The 24,747-nt window shown below is 34.2% G+C and overlaps 1 protein-coding gene across 6 annotated transcripts; it reads right to left on the reverse strand.

Moving 5' to 3' along the window:
- Positions 1-639: 639 nt before the first annotated feature.
- Positions 640-23,167, reverse strand: LOC105222650 (proline dehydrogenase 1, mitochondrial). 6 transcript variants are annotated; one of them, XM_011200046.4, is made up of 13 exons: positions 22,857-23,016; positions 17,301-18,030; positions 9,836-9,957; positions 9,038-9,124; positions 8,799-8,980; positions 5,004-5,042; positions 4,655-4,719; positions 4,407-4,585; positions 4,172-4,346; positions 3,938-4,099; positions 3,689-3,880; positions 3,439-3,616; positions 640-2,564 (listed from the first exon to the last, which is right to left on the reverse strand). In XM_011200046.4, the coding sequence occupies exons 2-13, from the start codon at positions 17,865-17,867 to the stop codon at positions 2,359-2,361; spliced, it is 2,154 nt and encodes a 717-aa protein (XP_011198348.1). In that variant the 5' UTR covers positions 17,868-18,030; positions 22,857-23,016; the 3' UTR covers positions 640-2,358. The 6 variants fall into 6 exon arrangements, with proteins under 6 accessions (XP_011198348.1, XP_011198346.1, XP_019844665.1 ...); XM_011200044.4 differs by lacking the exon at positions 9,836-9,957 and adding an exon at positions 10,165-10,286; XM_019989106.3 differs by lacking the exons at positions 5,004-5,042; positions 9,836-9,957 and adding an exon at positions 10,165-10,286 and having other exon boundaries at positions 22,857-23,167.
- Positions 23,168-24,747: the final 1,580 nt, after the last annotated feature.

A 24,747-nucleotide genomic window follows, 5' to 3' on the forward strand; every position in this document is an offset into this window, starting at 1 on the left:
GGGTCGAAAACTCCGGTTCTTTTTGAAACTTTTCATAGAGTGAAACGATGTCGTTTTGAGAGGTCGAGTGGATTCTGCTCTTGCACAAGCTGTGTTTTCCTCGCTTTCAATTTAAGATCTTGACGTAAAAGGCGCCAAGCCGTTCCATACGTCAGTCCGAGTTGCTGCGAACAGCGCCGAATCGACTCTCCACTCTCAGCTACGGCTGCTATATTTTCTTCACTGAATATTATCCAATGAGGAATGCTGGGTCTTAAGATGGGTGATGGTGTTGCGAATAGTACGCTCAGTAGGTCGATTGTGTTGACCATAATTTGAGCGAAGCGTGCGAAATACATTCTTTACAGAACCTCTTCGTAATAAAGCTTAACAAGTTGTAAACGTTGTTCTGTCATATATCTTTTCATGATGAAACGCCAAACAATTCTGAAAAATAACATGTCGCTTGACACGACTCACGCAAGATCTGTCCGTAAAAGGGCTATTGGAAAGGTACCTCTACTTGGTTCACTCGTTATATGCTCTGTTTATGGCATTTCCCAAATCCTCTACGATATAATAACATTTCAGGAATGGCTTACATAATTTGTAATTTGATGTGTTTCTCTCATGAAAGTGGCTAAATAATAACAGTTCCAATGTAATTTTATTATTTTTTTATTTTATTTATTTTTTATTTTATTCAACACTGAAATAAAGGAATTTTTCTTGTATAATGGAATTTAATAAATACATATGTATACGAACAGTTTACCATTAACGCTTAACTTGCTAACTGTTTTGAATCCCCTTATTCGAATAAGCATTAGTAACTGTTTACAGTTTTTCAGTATTAGTTCTCGAGCAACTTCTAGCATCCTTTCTGGTTTATAGTTATATTTTTAATATGCACATATTTTAGAAACACTAATTGAAGCTGACTAAAACTAAAAAAAGTCCATTACATTTACAATTACAATATAGCATAGTAGATTTAAGTTTCGTAATCAACATTTATTTTCTTTGGGTAAATATGGTAAATATTGGGGTATAGACAATAATTGAAATTTAATCCGGCACGGCTGCTTCGAAAATTCGTTATTTTTTAAAATTACACATTTTGTTTATTAAAGTATGTCCATATATTCTTGTAAATGTGCTCCTAACGATGCTTAGTCCACTTTAACAGTTTATTATTGTCATTTCAATATCGAAAAAGTCAACATTTACTACATTATATATAGTGAATGCAAAGTGCGGCGGTCGATTTTGCTTTTGCTTTCGTTTTTTTACTGGCTGAAAATAAATATTTAGCGAACAGAATGGCGATCAATAAAACTGAAGCTTGCGGAGCGCATGAACTTTTTTTTGGGCATTACAATCACTTGTTTATTATTTATTATAATACTTGAATATAGTCATAAAGCATATATTTAGGCGCCAAACAAAACTAAATAATAAGCTACCAAAATTATACTAAATATCTGTATGTATGCGTAGGTGCATTCAATGATCTAAAAGACTCTCCCGAAATAAAATTCTATATGTTTACATTGAGTTAATTTACATTCGATTCCACTAGATATTGATAAAAATATATTTTAGCACTGAAACATTTCGAATAGTACATGTGGAGAGGGAGGTGCTTAGATCTATCGTGCTTACATAATTAAAATAATAAAACTAATACGAGCAGCACTTGCAGCGCTAAGAGGTATGTTGCATACGTTAGCATAGTTTCTTAAGGATAAAACGCGCCACCACAAAATAAGACTTATAAGTAAAACACGAACTAGATCGATCAACTTAAAGTAAAATAGTGACGAGATTTTTGAATTTTCGAGCAGCGTTCGAGGATTATGCTTCCGCAGTTCGTACACACATGCATGCACCCAACTGTGTCTTTTCTTTTCAGTGAGTCCACAATGTTTGCGTGTGACTTCAGCTCTTACATATGTACATACATACACGTATGTCCGAGTATACGTGTGCCAATGCATCGTTAAGTAGACAGTAGCAGTCCTCAAATGTGATGTTGTTGTTGTTCTCGAAAATTAGATACAGTTTTTAGGTATGTAAGTCTAATGTTTAACATTTTTCATTTTATATCAGTGGCTTCACATTTATTATAGATACAAATATTTCGTAATATCAATTTGTTGTGTGTTTCGGTTAAGGATTTATTTGTATAAATAAAATCTTACACATTTTGATTTTTCAGCAATGTTTTATTGCATCTGTGTTCGGCAATTGGTGATTCCCAAGTCCTCTACCTTGTTGATTTCACCTTTGTGTTCTCTCTGTATGCTCAACGTATGTATGTGTGTGTATGTAAGTTGGTTTTCGATTTGTGTGATGGACCTTTTAAGTGGGGCAAGTTTATATGGGCACATAGTTGCCCTTAGGCTTGTAGAACATTTTGCCAGTCAAAAATCGACGACGGATTTCGGAAAGTAGCAAGCGTTTTTCCTTTTGAATTTTCTTCAACACACCTTTATTTTCCTGTGCTCGCCGAGACAAATATGGCAAAACTTCATTGACTGGTCCATAGGGGATGTACTTGTACGCTGAGTAGCCGGCTTGACCTGAAATACACCGTAGTTACATATCTAACAAATATTTTAAAATACATTGGGCACCTGGAAATTGTAATTAAATTCCCCAGGTTAATGATATTTTTTTAAAAAAATGTTTTTGGTAAGTAGGTAGGACTGTCTTTAATGGATAACAATATCGGAAAAAGAATTTGTCTCATATTTTGTATTTCTAACCAAATTTCGTGTGCGAATGTTGGAAAAGACTTGAGGTCGAGAAATAGTTGAAGACATGCCTCGTTCTGAACGTCCTTCGACGTCTTCAACTGAGAAAAATATTAAGAAAGTGAAAGATATGGTGCTTGAAAATCGTCAGGCAAGTGTTGGAGAGATGGCAAGAGAGCTTGAAAAATCGTTTCTTGTTGAATTATCGATAAACGTAATAAACATTCTCTCAATCGAAATCGAAACTCAAATTGTTACGGTCACCACAGCGTTTCTTGTAGAAAGGAAACAGAGTGGGAAAGCTAAAATAAAAAACATTAAACTTGTTTCTTAAAGTCAAAGAGGAAAATATCAGGTTTCGAAAAGCTTTTTCAGGTTTTAGTAAAAACGGACACAAAGGCGTTGATTCCAATCGATTAAACCTAACATTCTGTTCTCATTAATATCGAGATAAATTTTATTTATGATCAAAAGTCTCTTTGGAAGTAGCGGTATACAGATATGTTCCAGCAGGTATACGAAAATAAATATGTGTGCCAGTATTTTGTATTTTATATGGAAGCTTACTTTTTGACTTCTTAAGCGAAAAGCCAGTCGCAGCCATAATAATTTTAACTTACCAATTTACTAGGCGTCTATCTACTACTTATATACATATGTATTGAATATGTGGCTCGCAGGTGTAAGAGTACATACGTACCTAGTGGGAAGGTGATATAATCGCACATTCCTAATAATTGACCAAAGCAGATGACTTTATCCTCGGGTGAGATTCCAATTTCCTTCATTCTTTCGATAGCAAAACGCACTGTGTCCTCGTTGTGTGATGCCACCATAATTCCAATCTTCTTAGCGTCCTCACCGGAGTCTTTCAATAACTGTAAAATAAATAAAGCAGAGAATATTTTCAGTTTCGTCTTGAAGGTGCAAATACTCATCGCTTTACTCACTTTTATTCTTCGCAGGCATTCAGTCAATGTTTTGTGGTACATATCAGTGGTGGCTTCATAATTGGCGCAGATTGGATCCGGATAGTCCATGCTAGCCGCGCGCTCTCGCTCCTGTTCCATATAGGCACCTCGCACTAATTTGGCGCCAAAATAGAAGTTCTGACGTTTTGCTTGTTCCAGATCAGTGCACACCTAAAGTAAATGAGGAAATCAATGAGTTTACTGACATTTAAGAGAATATTTTCCTACCTCTCCGAAAGTTTCTCGTAAGTAACACTGATATGTGTTGAATACGATGGCCTTCTCTTTGTTGTACTTTCGCATCATTTCCAGAGTGATGCGCGAAATGGCAGGTTGGAAATATGTCTGTTCAGCGTCGATCATTATGCGCACGTCCAGATCCGCAGCGGCCTATAAACAAAACAAAAGCAACAAAATTTGTCAAACAAAAAGGTAAAAAGGTAGGTGAAGGAAAAGAATTACTTTAACAATTGTATTGACACGGCGAATCATATTCCTGAACATTTCCTCTTCTTTGGGCGGAATCTGTGAGATCAGTCGACGCATTTGTCCGGTCTGTGGGTCTGGAACACGGAATGTGTCACTCAACTGCGAGTCCTCATCGACAATGCCAGACCAGGGGAATAAGTGGAGTATACTTCAAAGAAAAGATGTATTAATAGCTCATGTTCATGTGCAATATCGGTGAGGAACTCACCCTTCCTTGTCAGAAGTAACATTTTTCAAGAAATCCTGCACATTTTTATTGTCACCCAAACTGGAATAGTACTTTTCCAGATCTTTAATCGTTTTGTGATGAGTCAGTACATTACCCTGACCACCGACTAGGTCCTCCATGTATTTGCGAGTACGCATTATCACTTCCGAAACTTGTAGCTAAAAAGAGGGAATCCCAAAATGGTTTATTATAAAGTTAAGTCTTTTTAATGTCATTTTCAAACTCACCAAAAGCTGTGGCCGTCCAAGCGCCGTAAGCTTAATTGCCGTAATACCAGTACCAAAAGTGGCGCCTAGGTGGAATGAAATCAATTAAAACCACGACAATTAGAGGGATGTATGCTACGACTTTATATAGTTTCATAGTTATATACATTTATATACTTGTATGTATTTACATGGCGGGAATACTATTCTATTTGTACTCGTATGCCACGGCAGCAGATTCAGTGGGCTTATAGGTGTACATACATACATACAAAGGACGAAACATTTATTCGTATGTACAAAATGTTAAATGTTTGGCCAAGCTAGAATGCAAACATTGTATATCTATGTAATTCCAAGTTTAGCTTACCCTCAGCAACGGGTCGGGGTACAGTTTTGTGATCGTCATCTTTGTTAGTGGGTTAGTGGAAATTATTGGTTTTGATTGGTGCGATTATAATATTTCATAAGCAGTAAACCAAATTTGAAAGAATTCATTGGTGAGGGAAAAAATTAGTAATGTGTTAAAAATAAATTGAGTACCAAAGTAAATAAGCAGTATAACATAACATTAACTTAGCAATAAAAACGGAATAGTTTGAATAATTATTTTAACATAACAAATAAACTTTTTTTTAACGTTCTAAAAGGTCAAAACATAGATTTTGATGAAATTTTGTTTCAAAGATTAGTTAAGTGTTAATAAAACAACAAAGTTTGAGGTAAAAGAAAGTTTTGTTCAACTTTTTTATTTTCTTCTAAAAATTCCAATTTAATTTGGGTCAATTGGAAAGGTTCAATATCTGAAAAACTAATGAGAGACCAGTAAGCTCAGTTCAGACATAACAGAACATTTCAATCTCGAGCAACTTGTAAGAATTAAACCCGGGTTATTGTTAGTCTAGGGCAAGTTTTCATTCGATTTTATTCATTCTCAGCAAGAAAATTCATCTATTAGAAAAACACGATGGTATAAGGGAGTTTTAAAGGAGCCGGGGTCAAAATTGGACAATGGAGCTGGTACCGCCCACTTTTAGGTGAAAATACGTGCCATTCCTCTAATATTTTTATGTTACAGTGGGAAAAATGGGCCAAAGCGGACTACAGCCACGTCTACTTTCCATATAACTCAATTTTAAATTCCATTTGAAACTTTCACTTTCCAACATACAAATCAAGAAAGACCCAGTGCTTGTGGTTTACTTTTTACTGAAAATATTGGTTAATGTATGAGATATATAATCGAAATTCGGTAGTATGGCTGTGTGTTACAAATGGGTTGGATCGGGTCAATACTTTTCTTAGCCCCCATATACCTAATAAAAAGATTTTCGAACTTCCGGGTGAATTTTATACCACATATATCCAATAATATGTGAGCTATCTTAATAAAATTAATAGAGCGTATTTTCCTTATAACGGTGCCTATTTGTGCTTGGAATGAATAAAATCGAGAAATGTTCGGGTGTTCCAGAATTTAGCTCTTAATTACATGTTTGTTTTCCAAATGATCACAAGAGTATAAATCCTTATGACGAGGACGAGACTCTTTTTGCCATTGATTTATATTTTTTCTACTCTTGATATATATATTGTCTCGAAACTCGGCATAAATTTCTAACGCTGTAATTGCTTTAATGGGCAAGACTATATTTATGGTCACTAAGACCTTCAGGGTCTTTACTTTGTCTCCTACTCTGGTATACTTTTCACTCAATAGTTGTTAAATATTAGACCAGGTCAATATAGTGGTTACTCAATAATTTCAAAATTTTGGTCTTTAATCCGCTGTTTTACGACTCTTGTGGTATTAATGGGAAGTTGACTTGTTGGAACCCTCTTAAACTTGTTCAAAATGTGAGAAAGAGTCACTGTTTTATACATTTTTTAATCGTTTTTATTGACATAAACATCTCTCTCGAAATTGTAGTTTTGATTTAAAATACGGTCTTGTTTCCTTGGGTTATAGTAGTTTTAGCCATCAACATTAAAATTATTTCTCGTGATCCATTTCTTACTTCACCTGTACAGAATTCCTTGATCATACCGATGAGCATAAAATAGCAGTTTTTAATGAAAACTAGTTATTGGATTCTGTTGCTTTGACAATTTCATTTTAAGTCCCTACATTAAACAAAATGTTATGCTACTCTTTGAACATATTTGTGAACTCATAGAAACTACTCAAACTAGTGAAACTCATTTTCGTGGTGGGAATAAAAACGTAATACGTTTAGAACAGTTTGGGACACATTTGTATATAACCTCACTTTTGTGTGAGTGTTTGAAAACAGTTAACATGTGTGCAAGAGCAATAACGGGGTCTATACGTATCAAGGCGTAAATAAAATATGTTCACAGCTTTTTGCTTAACCAGCAACGAAAGTTTTCATTGCACTAATTAGAGTTCTCAATAAAATTGTCTCCAAATATTTTTAAAATTTTACCAATTTTTTAATTTTTAGCTTTGAATTACAACTGCAAATACCTTCAAGGGCTGGGCTAGCACATTTATGAGAATATTCATAGAATCTGAAATTGTCACAAGGAGGTACGAGTATACACAAACGAAAACATGCTTTTAAACGCAATTTTCTTTTGTGCGAAAACAAATTTGGTGTTTTGATAGCAAAAGCTCGTGGTATATACACATGTATGTATTTATGACCATCTGTACATAATTTGTTTGCACAAGTGATTTATATTTAGAATATATGCGACTCATAATGAGTATAAGCTTATACATATAAAGGTATTTATGTAGTCAATCATTGAGAACCTTATGCAAGGAAAATTTATTCTTCACAGTTTTAAAAGATTTTATGTAAGAACATACTACAATAACACAAGCAAAACAAAGAAACTGTTTTTAAATTTTAAAACGCAATTGGAATCCAAACAATTTCGAATATATAGTATTCGAAAATCAATAATTTAATCTTCACTAAAGTGGGGCACGGCATTTGGCACTAAGCCTTAGCTTGTTTTTATATTGTGGGATTATTACTGTATCAGTATTTACTTCGAAGAGTGAATTGAGGTGGATGCAGTTTTCGCCAGCACTTTAACAAAGTTGGTAGCTTTCATTACTAGGCTTCGTTATAACGGGTGGGCCATCTAACGTTTTAAATTTGAATTATCTATATTTCGACATTGGAAACGTCAAATACCATTCGGAAAGTGACAGATATTCAGTAAAAAGTCCAAAAATTTCGATGGTTACGTTAACAAGCAGAATTGTCGCATTTGGGGCACAGAAAACCTGCACGTCGTCGAGAAGCCAATACACCCAGCACGAATCATTGTATGGTACGGATTTTGGTATGGTGGAATCATCAACCCATTTTTCTTCGAAAATGAAGAAGGAACCGTCGTAACCATCAATGTGAGCAGAATTGAGAAAAACGTTTCCGATTCGCTTGGTACCGAGACTTGAGACAGGGCAACTCCTTATAGTGCGATTTCTTCAACCTAATGTTGGAGAAAATAATAAGAGCCGGAGAGCTAAATAGGCAAGGTACAATCTTCTACAAGAGTGTGCAATTGCTAACGTATGCCGATGTTATTGATATTATTGGTCTGAACAACAGGCTAGGCAAAGAAGTTAATTCTACGTCACTGTTGTCAGAACACCAACAAAGTCAGCCTTGAAAACCAACGCAGAATCACTTTTCCTAACAGAGTGAACAATTCATAAGTGAATAGTAATAGTATTGGAGATTTATAGACATATTCCTATGCCTCCAGATATTGGAGGATTCGAGTAGATAAGCGAATGATTCGGATGAAACTCCCAGTTATTCATATATTCATCATTATTCGACAAGTTCAAAGTAGACTAGGAGAAATATTATAAAAAGCTTTTCATGGTGGAATTAGATTTGGAGATTTGCCGTTGACAGCCATGGGTCGATTGTTATACGAGACAGCCTTTTCCTGTTTTGAACTCGTTCAACCACTACACAAAAATGCAATTACCCTTCAAGGATTCTAGACTTTTAGAATAACAGTCACAAGGAGACAAAACTGATGCACATATTTGTTTATTTATGATACAAGGTAAGTTTAGGTAAATCATTTTGATTACTCTTTATGGTATTAGTATATTTGAAGCACTAATAATTGCATTGCTTTTAAACGTACGGCTACTCTCCTGCTTCCTTACCTGAGACGGCCTCCAAGCATTTTATGAAAATCTCCATGTTACGCTCGCAAGTAGCTTCATTCAAGTAGAAGTAAGTTCGAGCACTGCTCACTTTGTAACGACGGTCGGCGAAGGACTTCTCCACATGATATTGCGCTATCGTACCATCATCCTTGACATCGCCAGCGCTAGAAACTGAAGATCTGTAAGAGAGAAATTTGTAAGTAATCACCAAGCAAGTAGAAACAGTCGCAACTCACTCAACTTCACGTTTCTCAGCCTCTTCCTGAGAGAGATCCTCCTCCACAGAGTAATCGAGAATCGGTTTCACGCCAAACGAGCGCAACCTGGAAAGTTTCCATAACATTTAGCAAAATGCATAAATAGCATATAATCGCACGTGTGTGTTATCGGTTAAGTTGCATGTGCATTTTGCTGGGTTTCGTATTTGTCATGAATGAGAGTTATTACGGCACTTAAAGGCACACATTATTACATGCGGAATTTGTATGGAAAGTAATGGATTATTAGATGCGAGTACTCGTAGTCAAGTGAATTGTGACATAGCTGCAGTACGCTTTCTGGGTATGCACCAGCACTTACTTGTATACTTACATATAGATATACCATATATGCACAATAGAGCTGCGTCATTGAGAGCGAAATAATGGCCAAGTAAATGTCACGAGTAGCAGTTCGACTGTGAAATTTCAATTGCGGTGGTGAGTGCGGGGATTCACAAATACATATGCATGATTATGGATTATTGATGCTGTTCGGTTTTGTTAGAATTACCCAACCACTATGGGTCAGTGTCATGTGACACACCTATATTTAGTTATTCTATGCTTTTGTGTGTGTGTGTCATATGTGTACACAGAAATAATTTGATAATTATTTAATGGTTCGATCGTTAAGTTTTAGTGAATTGAATTTTTTTTGTTGTTAAAGTCATGCCACATGCTTTATTACCCGAGTACATACGAAGTTATAAGTATGTAGTAAGTATGTGCATGAATATATTATAAACTCGCATAGGTGAAATTAATAATAGAAACCTTTCAAGAGTAGGCACGATAGTACGTCTATTTTCGCCCGCAACAAAGTGTCCATAAAAAGATAACTTCATCAGTAACGCAAAGAGCCGGTCACCTATTAAAGCGCGTGTAATTTTCATTATCTAGGAAAAGCGCAGCATAGCACGAAAGCCGTTAGCAAGAGTCGTAGCCCCACGCGCAAATTGTGATTGTATTGAAGCGTTTGCGGGGGATTTATTGCGTTTGTCGAAAGCGGGCAATTATCGGTGTGGCATGAATATGGGGTTGGCACATGTGAAAATATAACAAAAATAGAAAGAAGTGTTAGTTTCGTTTACTTTGGAAATTACCTTTCTAGTGTTGGGATGATTTTGACTTGATCTTCGCCAGCTACAAAATGACCGTAGAACGTACCCTTCATCAGCATGGTAAACAATTTGTCGCCGAGCAATGTATTGGCGATCTTCATTAGCTGTGATGTGCGTGGTATATACAAAATGATGAATATCAAATGTGCGTTTAAAGTATACATATGTAAATAAAATATATATGTACATATATTAATTATTTATAATAAATATTTGTGACACAACATATTGCCTAAGCTACATATCTTTTCATTAATATAGTCAAATAAGCTTATCTTAGGGTGGTTCTTAATAAAAAGAAAACATTTTAGGAAGCGTATTTTCTAAACCCAACCCCTAGAACAGTGTTATTAAAGTCTAATTCATCACATATAAAGTTTTTGCTCAATTGTATGCCAATAAAAAGATTGAAAAATTAAACGTAAGATACAATATCCCTATGTCCTTGTACTTAAGATCTAGTCACGTACATACATATGTATGTACATACATATGTGCACATTATCACTCAACTACTTCTTCAACGGAAACTTTGCATCTTGAACCCTTCTGAAACTGTCTCCCGGCGACATCAAAATTATATGCGGAGAAAGTTAAATTAAGTCATATATCTGATGATATCTTTCAAGAACAACCCTAATGTAAAAATTTAATTTTTGAACTATCAGAATTTTCATTTCGTCGCTGTAACAGGTAGGAACGTTTAAAATTTCTGTGTTGGATTCTTAATTTTATATTTCTAAGCAATAATTATCACTTTTACGCAGGGATACGGTTGTAAATGCCAACTATTGCCTCGTAAAATATTAACGAAATGTTTTAATTATTGTCTAATGAAATTAGAAAATGGCAAACGAATGCTCAAAAGCGATTTTCTACGCTAAAATATAAATTATTATTCATTGTCATAAATATATACATACATAAGTACATTTATTTATTTAACAACGAACGAAATGAATATAATTTATGATAATCTATCCACAGACTTCGGCAATGTTTATGAATAAAAATATTTGTTTTTTACTGTTACCTTTCTCAATAGAACCTAACGATACACAATACATACATACATATAATATATACATACATGAATTAATATATTTATATACTATATATTTATATCTTCAACAGCGCGAACTTTGGTCGTACATAATGAGCGTGTAAGGATGCGAGTTTGGAAAACAAAAATTTTGCACTTTTGCTTTTGAATCTATTTCTGTCAAATATTTGTATATTTTTCATGGCCCGCAATTGACGTGCAATGTTCTCTTAGGAACATTGCAGAACGATCATATATATGAACAGATGTCTCAATATGCATGTAGAACCGAGCATACATACATATGTGTGGCCAGTTTGTACACGAAATACCTATACATATAATGACACTGGTGGGATGAATTAGTTAACTGTCGAACCGGCACAACGTGCAATCGTCACAACGTCAAGGCCGCAGTCATTCACCCAATTTCAACCCACGATGATTTGCCACAAATTATCTTAAACACTCGCTCGCCAAATTTAAATTGTCGGATTGTCAGATTCTCAGATGTTTTTGTTATTGCAGCAAGTACTTATTGTTAGGTTTGTTTGTTTGTGCGTCTTTGCAAACGTTAAATAGATAAAATGTGTTGATTTTACATATGCTGATATATACTGGCCCTTAAGTGGAACTTTTTAAACACACCGTTCACGTGATTCGCACGAAATACTATCCACGAATTTACTAGACTTATCAAATATAAATATGTATACACATATAAAGTTCACTTTGGGAATAATAATGCTGTATGATATACTATACTAATGCGGTGGTTTATTGATAGCACAATCTGTGAGGAATGAGTTGATTTTCGTGAATTTTTTTTTAAAGAAAATACTAGATTGAATGTTTCGACTTTCTATGGACGTAATGAAGTATGTTTTTAGCTATTTTTTTTTTTTACAAAAATATTGAAAAATAACGGAGTTATGTGCTGTCTGCGGAAGTGCCGAAAAAAAGTGCCTCAACTGCATGGCATTATTCCGGTCAAATGATTAGCTGAAACTAAAAATTCAAAATGTTTATTAAACTTAAATATATTTCCTATACAACGAACCACGATCTTTGAAGAATATCAAAAATTAAGAAAATGGCGTAATTAAAAAAAAAAATCATTTTTTTTTACGAAAAAATGGTCGTTTTTTTAATGCCAAATTGACAATTTTCAACCAATGAAAAAGATCGTAGTCCATTGTATAGCAAATGTATTCAACTATACCCAGTTTTAATTTGATGTCGATCGGTCTATTTCTAGTTGAGTTATGATGTCAGCAATTTTGAAAAATGTCGTTTAGAGAAAAATGCGTTTAAAGTTTCACTTACATATATATACATACATATATGTTTGCACCTCTGAGCGGTTCCCGTTGCCATTCAAAAACTATTCAAGATACGACCTTGCTGTTTTCACACAATATTTTCGAATATATAAACTATCGAAAAAGCAAAAAAAATAAACATTTTTTTTTGAAAGTGTCACACTGGTATAGCCTCCAGTGGCGTAGCTACAACTTCGGGCGCCCGGGTGACCTAAGTTCGGATATAACCGAACATTTCATACTGTTGCAAGTTGCAGGGGTTAAAGCCAGGGTAGTACCTTCAGGTACATAAGACTTGTTAGTTAAATGGGGTCAGCCGGACAGATAGTCACCCGGATTTTAACTCGTCTCATCATCCTGATCATTTATATAACATGTATGGTACACAACCCTATACCTATCCCGATTAGTTGTAGGTGATAGATACAACCGTTAGGTGAACAAAACTCTGTAGCATCATGTTGCAAGAGTATCAAAATCTAGTCAGATATTTACCAAAGCATAGAACAACATAACGGTTCTTTGCACATTGAACATGTATTATGCAAGAATCCCTCTTTCATTGAGCTGCATAAAACTGAACGTCCGCTTCGATCTTCATTTATTGGCATATGTAAATGTGATTAATATTGCATCACTAATGCGAGATATACATTCTCCTTTCCCCTTCTTTCCCATCTGTTCACTTTAATTTTTTTTAATTATAATTTAATACTGAAATATATGAGATAATATATTCCGTTAATATAGCTTGAATCATACCATTGAGGCATTTATCCCGATTATAAATAACCCTTATAACCTTATACGCATACCATATATTTGGAACATATTATTGCGCATTCACTTGATTCTTATCTTGAGGTCTATAAATACTTATTTTCTTTCGAAGATCAATGAATATTATAAAGAGACATGCACCTTCAATAGATGGTTTTGCCAATTACTTGGAATAAAAAATGACGCAGTCATAAAATTAACCAGAAACAGATGACCGGAAACAGAAAATTCTTATAACTTCCTGTGCTAAGGTTTGCTAACCAAAAATGTGAACAGAATTTTTGTTGAGTTTCTGAATTTCTGCAGGGATGTATAATTCCGTTAATAGTGGAAGGGTTCAATATCAAAGTTAATCAATTAGTTTGCAATGCTGCAACAAGAGACCAATTTAAAAAGCATCAACGGTTTATTTTATTCAAATTAGGCGTTTTTGCGCACCATCCTTTTAAGAACATCCACGAGACATATAACTTTGAAACAATTGACCATTTCATATATGGAACTGCTATTTTTTAAATTTTATGTGATTAAGTAAGTTTTACTACAGCGTGCAAAAAGTAGTAAAACTTTTTAATTAAAATTTCGCGCGGAAACTCATTTGTCGAAACATTGTTTTTTCTGGGTATGACTGTCAGTGACATCTGTGCCAAGTGCGTAAGGGCATTCGGCGGAGGAAAAAAAAACATTTCAGATACGACTTTATGTTTGCATAAATTTTCAAATGTAAATAAATTGAGCTTACAAATTTAAGTCGAAATCGTATGTCCCAGTCAAGATTATCCTCTTTCAAAGCATTGTCATTTACAACCTGTCATTTGATAACAAATCTTCAAAATTTAATTAATTGCTACAACTAGTATCAGCAACTAGTATTTCATATTATTTAAAATTGAATTAGTGTGCGCAGATGATGCTTCGAATATATGTACAAGTATATTATGTATTAAGTTTGACTTCACAATGTGTTTGTCAATAATTTAAAATGTTTTTGTGGGAGAATTGAGGGTAATAACATAAAATTGCTAACGTTTTAGGTTTCAGCATACATGTATGTATGTATGTATAAAATGTTAGACAAGAAAAAAAAACAATAAATTTTTGTTAGCTTTAAAATAAAATCAGCGAAATATAAAATTAATTATTATTAATTACATAATTTCTTTACTGTAGATCTTTGAATATGCTTTAATGGAGAACTATTTTCTTAAAAATTTTTCCTTATATAATGATCTTCTTAAAAATATTTATTGCGTTATTCGTGGATGTTCTAACTTTATTTATGTAACAAATATCTATACATATATACATACTATGGACTATTTTGCTATAAATAAAATAACTTCTTCCTTATTAGGGTAGACACTGTTTACGCGGTTATAGCCGAAAAAAGTAATTAAAAGATATTTTTCTAATATTAATTATGCACATTCGAATAAATTACGTTTTATATATTGAAGGCAATATCCATTTTCTGAATCCTAAAAAGGCTCTAATTGCGATTTGATTATGCCACTTACGAAGAAGAAGCCCTAGAAAAGGAAGTCCATACTAATGAGAAGCCATTTGTGCCATTAGTTAATTGCTGTACTGACGTATCTTTGAGGGTTATTAGAATGCATAAAGTTTTATTTTTTAGCTGCAGCGGCGCACCTCTAACCGCAAATCAATCACTTAGGAATAGATGCGGCACAGTCATGCGTTCGTTTGCGTACATCGTTACATATGCACTGCTATTTTTATGTTTGCAGCTGTATATTAATTTGCAAGCAATTACTTAAACATGAATATTTTTCTCATTCGCAATTATATCATGAAAGTTCTCTAAATTTTATACAAAGATTGTACCATATTAACATACGTACATGTACTAAATGAAAGTACTTTATTCGTCCGCTGTTTGTTAAAGATGAAAATGTTCTTAAACCATAAACCTACAGCTACGACAAACAAGTTATATAAAAGCGGCTGGTTGAAATTCAGATAGTGAATCATCTGAAAAGAATACGCCAATGCCAACGTAATCAAATTTTGGCAACAAAGGAATTTGGTATGACGTTGAACGTACCCTGTAGGAAAAATTCAAAACTATGTGAAAGAATACAATATGCATTTCTCTCAATAGCATTTGTCACAGCAATACTACCGTATTTTTATGTTGTTCATTCAAGAGTTGCGACTTGTATTTAACTCAAGATAAGCGAAATTCTTTTGTACACATAGTAAAGTCCAAATCTCGATGGGCGTTGAATTCAGGCAGCAGCAAAAATATAATTTCGGTGTCGTGAAATAGTGTATATCACGTGACTTTTTAAAAAGCTGCTTTGAAGAACACATTCAAAAAGTGCTAATCAAATTCACATAGACAATTCATACGACACACACTTGGCATGTAAATATGTAAGTATATGTATGTAGGTGTGCATTATTTCCGGCGCCATAAAATCTTTTCATATTGAAAATTTATCTGCATTAACCGGCGCAAACTTTTCTACGGCCGCCAGCATGAGCGAATCACGCGACGGCATGACGTTTGCGTTCGTGGGCGTCTATTTGCTGGTACTCTCCATTGTCGGTTAGTCGGTGGCACTCTCTGGTTTATCACGTTCGTTCGTCGTCGAATACATACATACTGCAAGTATTCGTGTTCTTTCGTGTATATGTATGCCTTTCTGTTGGCCGGTTTAGGGGGCTTGTCGTTTGATGGCGTCACCACTATCAGGCCTGCGATGCCGGTGGCAATAAATTCCACCATACATTACACATAAACTCTTGTGCATATACATATCTACATATGCATATACTACTTACAAAAGCACGAGGAACCCGTTTCACATAATTTAAAACTTTTTCATGTAAGCATGTACATTATGTGCAAATATACTGTACATCCTAAGAAAAGAGGAAAATAGGTATATCACACGACCCACCGTCATCGTCAGAGCAAATCGCCACACCTGATGTAAGTGCAACATTTGTTTCATTTTTTCAATGAGTGAAAGCCAAAACGTCTGACTCGTGCCTTTGATAACAGTTGGCTTATGCACTTGTCTAGCAAATTATTTTTAAACTCTTATGTACTAGTCACCTCTTGAACCTTTGAAAGAATAATTTGGCATACATACATTTGAATCACAAGCAGCAACTTTGGCAGCGTACTTTATACATTACATGCGGACTGAGATATAATTTATAAAGTTTAATAAAAAAATTAAAAATAAATTTAGCCTTGGTTGTAATCTTCTTGATATAATAATTTGATATGTGCAGTTCTATGCTGCTTGGCTACTTCTGTTGGGAACTTGCAAGTTCATTATTCCTCTATCTGATAGACCCGGTTGTCTGATATGATTTATATTATAAATACTATATTTAATTACGTAACTCTTAAACTTTTAAAGACTTTTCATAGAAACAAACTTGGCCTTGTTTTGTATTCAAATTAACCTTTTATAACATAATAGAATGGAACTTCCCAATAACATTTATCTTTCATTTTCATACAAATTTTGTCGAAAACCTCTCAAATTTGGAAAAAAATAAGTCCATTGACGTAATTGTATTTAAGCATACTCGTAAGTAGTTCAATAATAATCCACCTTTCCATATCCCTAATATATCCAGTAATTCTGACTTACTCCGAAATTGCTAGCCCGAAATAACGATTCTCTTAATAGAAACATAGCCCTTACTTTTCTAAACATCTATATAATACGGTATACATATTATGTACATATCATTAAAACCTTTCTCCAAAACCATAAATATTGTTATAAAAATAACACGATATTATTTAAAAAGAATGCGTCCTTTGGCAACACTTCTGGCGAAATGTCAGAATTCTGACGTTAACGACATTTTATATCTATTCTATTTATAATTTATGTATACTCTACAAGTACACCTATAATGCGAAATGTAGATGGATTTAAAAATTGCATGTGTGCTCTTAAAGAATATATGCAAATTTAGTTTACCTTGAGATTGTTCTCCACTACAGGTTCAATGGAACAAACGGTGTATACCAAGTAAGCGCGTATCAGCTCCCATGTTGTTTTGCTCTTGAATGCCGCGACTGGATCATTGAAACTGACATCCAAGGGATCACGTTGGGGATTAGCAGGAACATTTGGTTGTTGTTGTGGGGGCTTATGAGATCGGGGTCGTTTTACTTCAGGCTCAGCCTCTTGCCGAGCAGCAACTACAGATCGATCAAGCTGACCTTTCGTGAATAGTGTATGCCGTGAGTTGTAGGCAGGTGAGAAGAGAATGCTGCTGAGAAGCTGACGTTGCTGCTGCTGTCGTCGACTTAACTGACTCTGTGTTACCGCTGAGTATTTGAGATCGTCTGCTTTACGATTACTTACATGACGTACCTCCTGCTGGTTCGTTGATCCTAACGATGCCGATGTCGATATAGATGCTGTGGCGGTTGCCTCACCACTCGATCTCCACACAGATGTTGCGCTCCTATTACTTTTATTGCGACTATAAACCAAATTTGATGTGGCACGTTGAGCACAAATGGAACGCAAAAACGCCATTACATACACACACACTTGTATTAAGTTTTAAGTTGTACGACGGGAACAGGAATCAAATCAAACTGATTGTTGCACTGAATTAAGCACTCACTATTAAGTTCTCGGCTGCACTATTTAAGGGTTGATTGTGTATTTCTTCCGTGATAGTTCCGCACTTTTATGGCTATATTGAATATGAGAAGAATGTGTTGGCGCAAATCGTTAACTTTACTTCAGAACCCCGCAACAAACAGTCAATCATTGACCACTAACAGGAAGCTTTCCACAGAACTTGATTACAATTCACTCTTTTCAACACAGTTATGTACGTATGTATGTACATGTATTTAAAGATTGAAATTTGACCTAACTAAATTCGATTGACGCATGCGTTTACACACCCGTTCTTCAGTGTTGACCGTCACTTGGCGCTCCTTAGATTTTGCGACCGTACGCACAACCGCATGTACATACGTTTGTGTATATGTATTTATATATGTATATCAAGAATTCTAAAATGAACGTTTAACTATATTTTATTTTTTATTTTCTTTTAATGTGAGATAGATTTTTTTGGTTTAATTTGGACATGTAATACTTCAAAAGGAAAAATAATAGAAAAAAATTATTGTTAATAATGAATAACGTCAGATTTTTTTACTTGTTCTATCTGCCATTTTCGTCAATCAAACGATGAAACGAATTTACACCTCAAATTAGGAGAGTTTTATTCATGAAAAGATGCTCCAATTTGGTTACGTTCTGCTCAAGCTGCACGGAAAAGATTTACGTTTTCTATGAGGTAAACAAACAACTTAAGCTAAGCTGTGGAAAAAATCCTCGGACGCTTCACACACTTGCGATTTCCATTGAATAAATGCTCCAAATTTCGATTGAAATACAAAATAATTCTTAATCCTTTAAGGTTCATGCGATTTGGGAAAATACTTTTTGACTTTCCAATCTTTATATAATACAAATGTATTATACATAGATACAATCAATTATATCACAACTTTAAGATCAACTTTGTTTATCTGTTGCTTTCGTGTGATGCATACCTTCATAACCAAGTGCATAACAAATTTGGTGTAAATAATCGTTTCTATTACCGTTTGTCCTTGGCTTTGCTACTGCTCCGTAGTAAAATCACTTCATCGTTGAATGAAAAGTGTTCACTTTCTGCTTTATTACATATACACGGCTTTATTGACAATTCACTAGACCGTTATCAATGCGGCAACACGGCATAAAGACAAGATTGCGGTATGCTCATCAAGGCAACGAACTGTAAAAGTTTCATAGTAATTACATAAAAAATCTTTCCGTCTTTTAATTCCGGAGCATTTCAAAGAACTAACGTACCAAACTTTTGTAATAACTATTTCGGCCTTAATCGGGTTCCTTCTGATTATAAAATGCAGGATTTATCTCATTTATCAAGGGTTGTTTTCAAATGTAAGGTAGACAACTTTATATTTTTGCACCTGATTATCCTTCTACGATATTTGAGTGAGCAATCGACGATCGATATAAGACTGTGTAAAATGTAAATGAACTGTGCGAATTTTCGGGTACAAGCAACCTGTACTTCTCATGTACCTTTGTACCAAAAAACGGCCATTAGGTTGTACTGCAGTACAAAAACAAGCTCTCGATTTAAAATCAACTTTAGTTTTTTCTTTGGTGTTAAAGTAGATTTACTCTTGCTCCAAAGTCGATATTTTATAAGTAGTCTATGTTTGATAGTATTAGTTACTTTATGAACGAAAACGCTATCCTGAGAACTAATAATGAAAATGCGTAGTTAACGATATTAAGCGAAAGCTGATGATTTCAGTAGTTATTTCCATAAAAGTGCATGCTGATTGTGCAAATGGGAAGATATTCACACAGCGCTAATTGTAATAGACACAAAAAAACGAGTTTAAATCAAATTGACTCATGTGATCTGTCATACCTTTTCACCTAAACTTAACGTACATGCTTAGTGGGTTTGCTGATTTACATATTGATACATTTGTAAGTAGGAATATGCAATTGTTCGTGTTTACACAGTGATTAGTAGTCCGTCTGTCTGTCTAATTTTAAGAGCTATTTAAAATGTGCGAAGAGAAAAGTGAACGTGAAACACCACTTAATAAATTTTCGATCCAATTTTTGAACTCCTAATCAAAATAAAACGGGAGACGTGAAATTAGTGCATTAAATTAAAATGTTTTAATTCCAAATGTCAAAATCAGCAGTTTTGCTTTATTGTTATTATTCACAAATATCTATTTCAAACATTCGAGCCAATGAAAATATATGTTTTCAGTGATGACCATGATTCAATTAGACATGGTTGTGTCAATTTGGAACCTGCTTTTTCTTACGAAAAAAGTGTGTGTATCCATAATGTCAAAATCAGTTGATTTTTGTCTGTTTACATTTTGATGATTTTGTGTTACAACCTACTCGGACTCAAGTATCACTCAAAAAAACGCAATTTTCATTGGTTGAAATTTTATAAAAATTTATTTCTGAAACATAAAAACAAAGCAAAACAGTTGATTTTGACATACAATTACTTTTGAGAAATTGTTGTTCTTGGGCTGCCGACACAACCTTATTTAATTGAATGATGGTGATAACATAAAATCATCAAAATGTTAACAAGAAATACATGAGAAAATCCTAAAAATTTAATTTATTAGGTCTACAACTTTGCTTCGCCGTTTTTTTTTTTAATTTAAGGCTTTATTTTATAAAAACGGTCGAAACACGAAATGCTTTATGATCCATTTTTTGGAAACTAACACAAGTTGCTTTACAAAAAAAGTGGTAGTAGTAGAGTAATAGTAATATCTATGTATGTGTCAGCCTCAGTAAAGCGTGGACGGGTCCTCAGCCGCACTTTTCTTGGAATTAAAAAAGAAAAGCAAAATTTCCCGCAAATGCCGAGAACTCGGCTCAAAAAGTGACATTTTCAGTTGAGAATAAGTTTGGGATGCAAACAGACCTCTACAAATATTTTGTTGGGTTAATGTTGACACAAATGTCCAAGATCGATATAAAACGATTTAATCGACCAGTGCTTGACTCTAGAGACATCTATTGGGCTATAAGGGTTAAAGAATATTTTCGAAAGCTTTCAAGTACACTTGCTATAATTGAAGTATAGATATACATGTAGCTTCTCAACATAATGTTTTGGCGTAAACGAATTTTGTCTAGACTTCTAAAAAAAACTTGTTTGCACTTACATACATATCATTGTATGTACACAGGTGATAAATCTTACCCCATACCGAACCGGCGAAATTGTCGTGGCTTTCGGTTAAAACACGCTTTAACTGCGTTAATTTTGAAAGCTCACTTTGTGGTTTTAATTACATACATTCATATATAAGTATGTACATATATTTAGGAAATACATTAATGAATGTTTAACTTAGACTTCTCTTCAGTATTTCAATTGAACTTTGACGCTCTTTTCACCTACATAGTATCATATATAATATGTATATATATCTAATTCGATCGGTGCAAACATTTCCAATATCAGTAACCCTTGAATTTTGGCGATTTTAAACAAAGCAACGCACGTATCAAGTATTCATTTCAGCAAAGCCATTTCTAAAATGCGTCATTATTAATACGTTAGAGCAAATTTAGTTTACGTTCAATGCAACGCTGCGCATTAAATTAATTAGAGCTCCATTTGCTAATTTCACTTTGATTATCACCTTTTAGTTTGATCTGGTTACGAAGCTATCTGGCTTCGCGCGTTGCTGTCAAGTACAGTATATGCGAATTTGACAGCTAAGTGTTTCTCTAATTTTCTTATTGGCGATCATTTGCGCTGTCAACTGTCACATGAATCTTTTGTCCTTTCATAATCAAACTAATGAAACGGTAAATTCAAGTCAAGTATCTAAATTGTGATATTGCAGCTGCATCTGTTTACATATACTTGTACATACATGCATACATATGTATATGAACCAGTGAGAGTGACATTCCCATGAATGAATTCTGCTGCAAGTGCAATATGTACCGTTATGCAGTCTTTTATGTGCTACAGCACTACAGTTTCTCGGTGAGATTGTTACTACTATCACTAGGAATTGTTTAGTTCTAGGGTTAAGACCGAATTTAAGTAATGTGAAAAAGATTCACAAGCCTTTGCTGAAGCAACTGTTCTATCATGTTTATTATGCTATAAGGAATTATTTTCACTTGTTTGATTTCTCTGCTGGGCATTTATGGTATGTATGCATGCTGTAGTATATATACTATAGTTGATAAATGAGAACAGGTACAATGTATGCAAGCTTATAGTGCTTCAACAAATTATTTACTCAACCCTGTACTCGTATTGCCACTAATGTTGGCATCGAGCAGAAAATTAATGTATACAAAAGCAGTCAATGGATAATTTCAGTATATCTCCGACTCGATTCGGCTCAGCGAGCCAGCGCGAAACACAAGCGACGTGTTGTCTAATGTCAAGCTACACATGTGCATATTTATCTCTGTCGTCTGTGCTTCTCAAAGTACTTGCTCTGAGTTATATAACTTTTTGCAGGTCCTTTCAGTGTCGCTCTCCTACATCATTCTTTCATATAGATTTCGCCAAAAAAAACTTTTTGCGGAGTTGCTAAATTTTAAAATTTTCCTTTATTCGATGAATCATTAAATAAATAATGAATATTTTAGAAGCGAAAATGTGGTAAACGCTTAAAGCATGCAAATTCTTGATTTCATTAACACAATTGCCGCTATTTGAGCACATTTGCCGTTTCGTTGTGTTGAGATTTTCGCTTATTCGCAAAGAAATCAATACGATTTGCACTTTTCACTAATTAAACACTGTGTTGTTGCGGGGTTGCATGTTCTGAATGAAATTCGTGCTAGTTAATTTGATTGTTGAACTTTTTTCACAAAAATTACTTGTAGTAGGTGTTTGCTTAGCAAATTTGTAGTGGAAAAAATCTGTATATGCAGAGTTCTTAGCGAATCGACTACCTTTTCTTAGATTTTGGTCAACCGACCAGCGAATCACAAGTCCCGAGCTGAACGGTGCACGATTGACTGACTGAGACCAAATTCTGAAGAGGTGAATCTAGCCAAATTGGTAAACGGTGGTGGCTATAATGACGACGGCAGCAACGACGAAAATGTTGATCTGACCGCGAATTACACTCAGTGAGCGCACGAATAAGGCATACTACAATTTAGCTTAATACCGGTTCTTATTTTCGCGCTATAAGCTGTTCACACGCGATGCTCGGCAGGAGGCGGTGGCCTAGTCGTGTGTGAGAGATGAGACACGGCAGCGAGGTACTGGTGGCAAAGAGCATACACACCGTGCACATTTGCAGTCATTTATGGTACACGAGTATATCTACAGAGCAATTTTCGTTTTGTAATTATTTACATACATACATATGTACATATGTACTATAACCATATGTGTTGAGTAAAAAATAGTACTTTCGTTTGAGGGGCTGGGACAAGAAAAAAAAAAAAAACACAGTAGCGAAATGAGCAGCGCGCATGCCAACGATATCATCTCACATGGCAACAACAACAAAGGTCAAAAATTTGTGAGAGACGGAAAATGAAAGTGAAAGAGTGAGAAAGATTTTCACCTCTTCAATTATTTTCGCCTTGCTAGTTTTGTAAAAATTCTAAAATGACTGACTTTGTTGGAAACAATAACGACATCCCCATTGGAATTTAAGTTCAAATTACTCACCACATTTAGCAATTAAATTTTATGAAAAAAGGTTTTAATTTAATTGTTTGCACTCTATGCAAGAAATATGAGAAAATAAATCTCTATTGAAATCTCTATTTAAATTTTGATGACATCAATGTCCCTTTTCGATGATTTTTTATTAATAATCATATTTTATATATTTATGTATATATAATTTTAATTTAGTAAAGTTAGTTAGTTAGATGTAATAAGTGTAAGTCGATATAGAAACATCCAAAAAGTATACATATGGGCGTCTTCTTACTTCAAGGATGTTCCTATATTCCAAATGTGTTCATATTAAATATTTCTGAACTATTTTCTCTTCGACGGTTTAGTCCTTTCATTAGTGGTCATTTCAATTCCTCATGAAGTTCTTAACACCTACATACATATGTACATATGTATATCTTGCTAACCGATTGAATTATGCTCCAATATACATTTATAGATATCTATTATGTATATAATAAAACATTTAAAAATAGTAAGTGCATTGGTTTGAAACAATTCTCGCTGTGCTGCCTGTGCAATTTTAGATTAGTTTAGGTTAGGTTAATAGGTCGATCTCAACAGAGATCTCCTTGAACAGTTGTGATACCTTTGAGCATATCACAAATTTGTTAAGGCGGTTAATGTCAGTTTCGGCTGTCTCTCCTGGAAAAGTTTAATGTTGATTGAATAGTATTTAGATTTCATATTAAACTCTGGTATGGATATCTCGAATAACGTAATAAAAAAGAAACCGCCGTAGTAGTAATTAATATACTATACAAGTATTGTGTTAACACAAAGTCGCCTATATTTGAGACGATAATAAATGCTGACATCAAAATGGCACAACACATTGATTGATTATCTGCTCAAAGGAATAGCTTGATAGAGCTTGATTAAATTAACAAGTATTTCTGTCTCTCCTAAGAAAACCGAAAAAGCAATATTAGCTCGAAATTAAGCTGAAAATAATAAGAGAACTTATAGCAGTTTCTAAAGAAATTAGGTTTTTTAAAACTCTTTAACTAATAAAGCGTTGAATAATAATTGAATGATTGAAAAAATTTAAAAATTATTTCCTGCTATATTCCAGGACATTATTTAGTTAGTAAGTTTAGCGAGTTACTGTCTGAACACTGTTTCGTATATAAATACATATGT

This window comes from Bactrocera dorsalis, chromosome 4 (genome assembly GCF_023373825.1).
Source record: "Bactrocera dorsalis isolate Fly_Bdor chromosome 4, ASM2337382v1, whole genome shotgun sequence".
Lineage (NCBI taxonomy): Eukaryota > Metazoa > Arthropoda > Insecta > Diptera > Tephritidae > Bactrocera > Bactrocera dorsalis.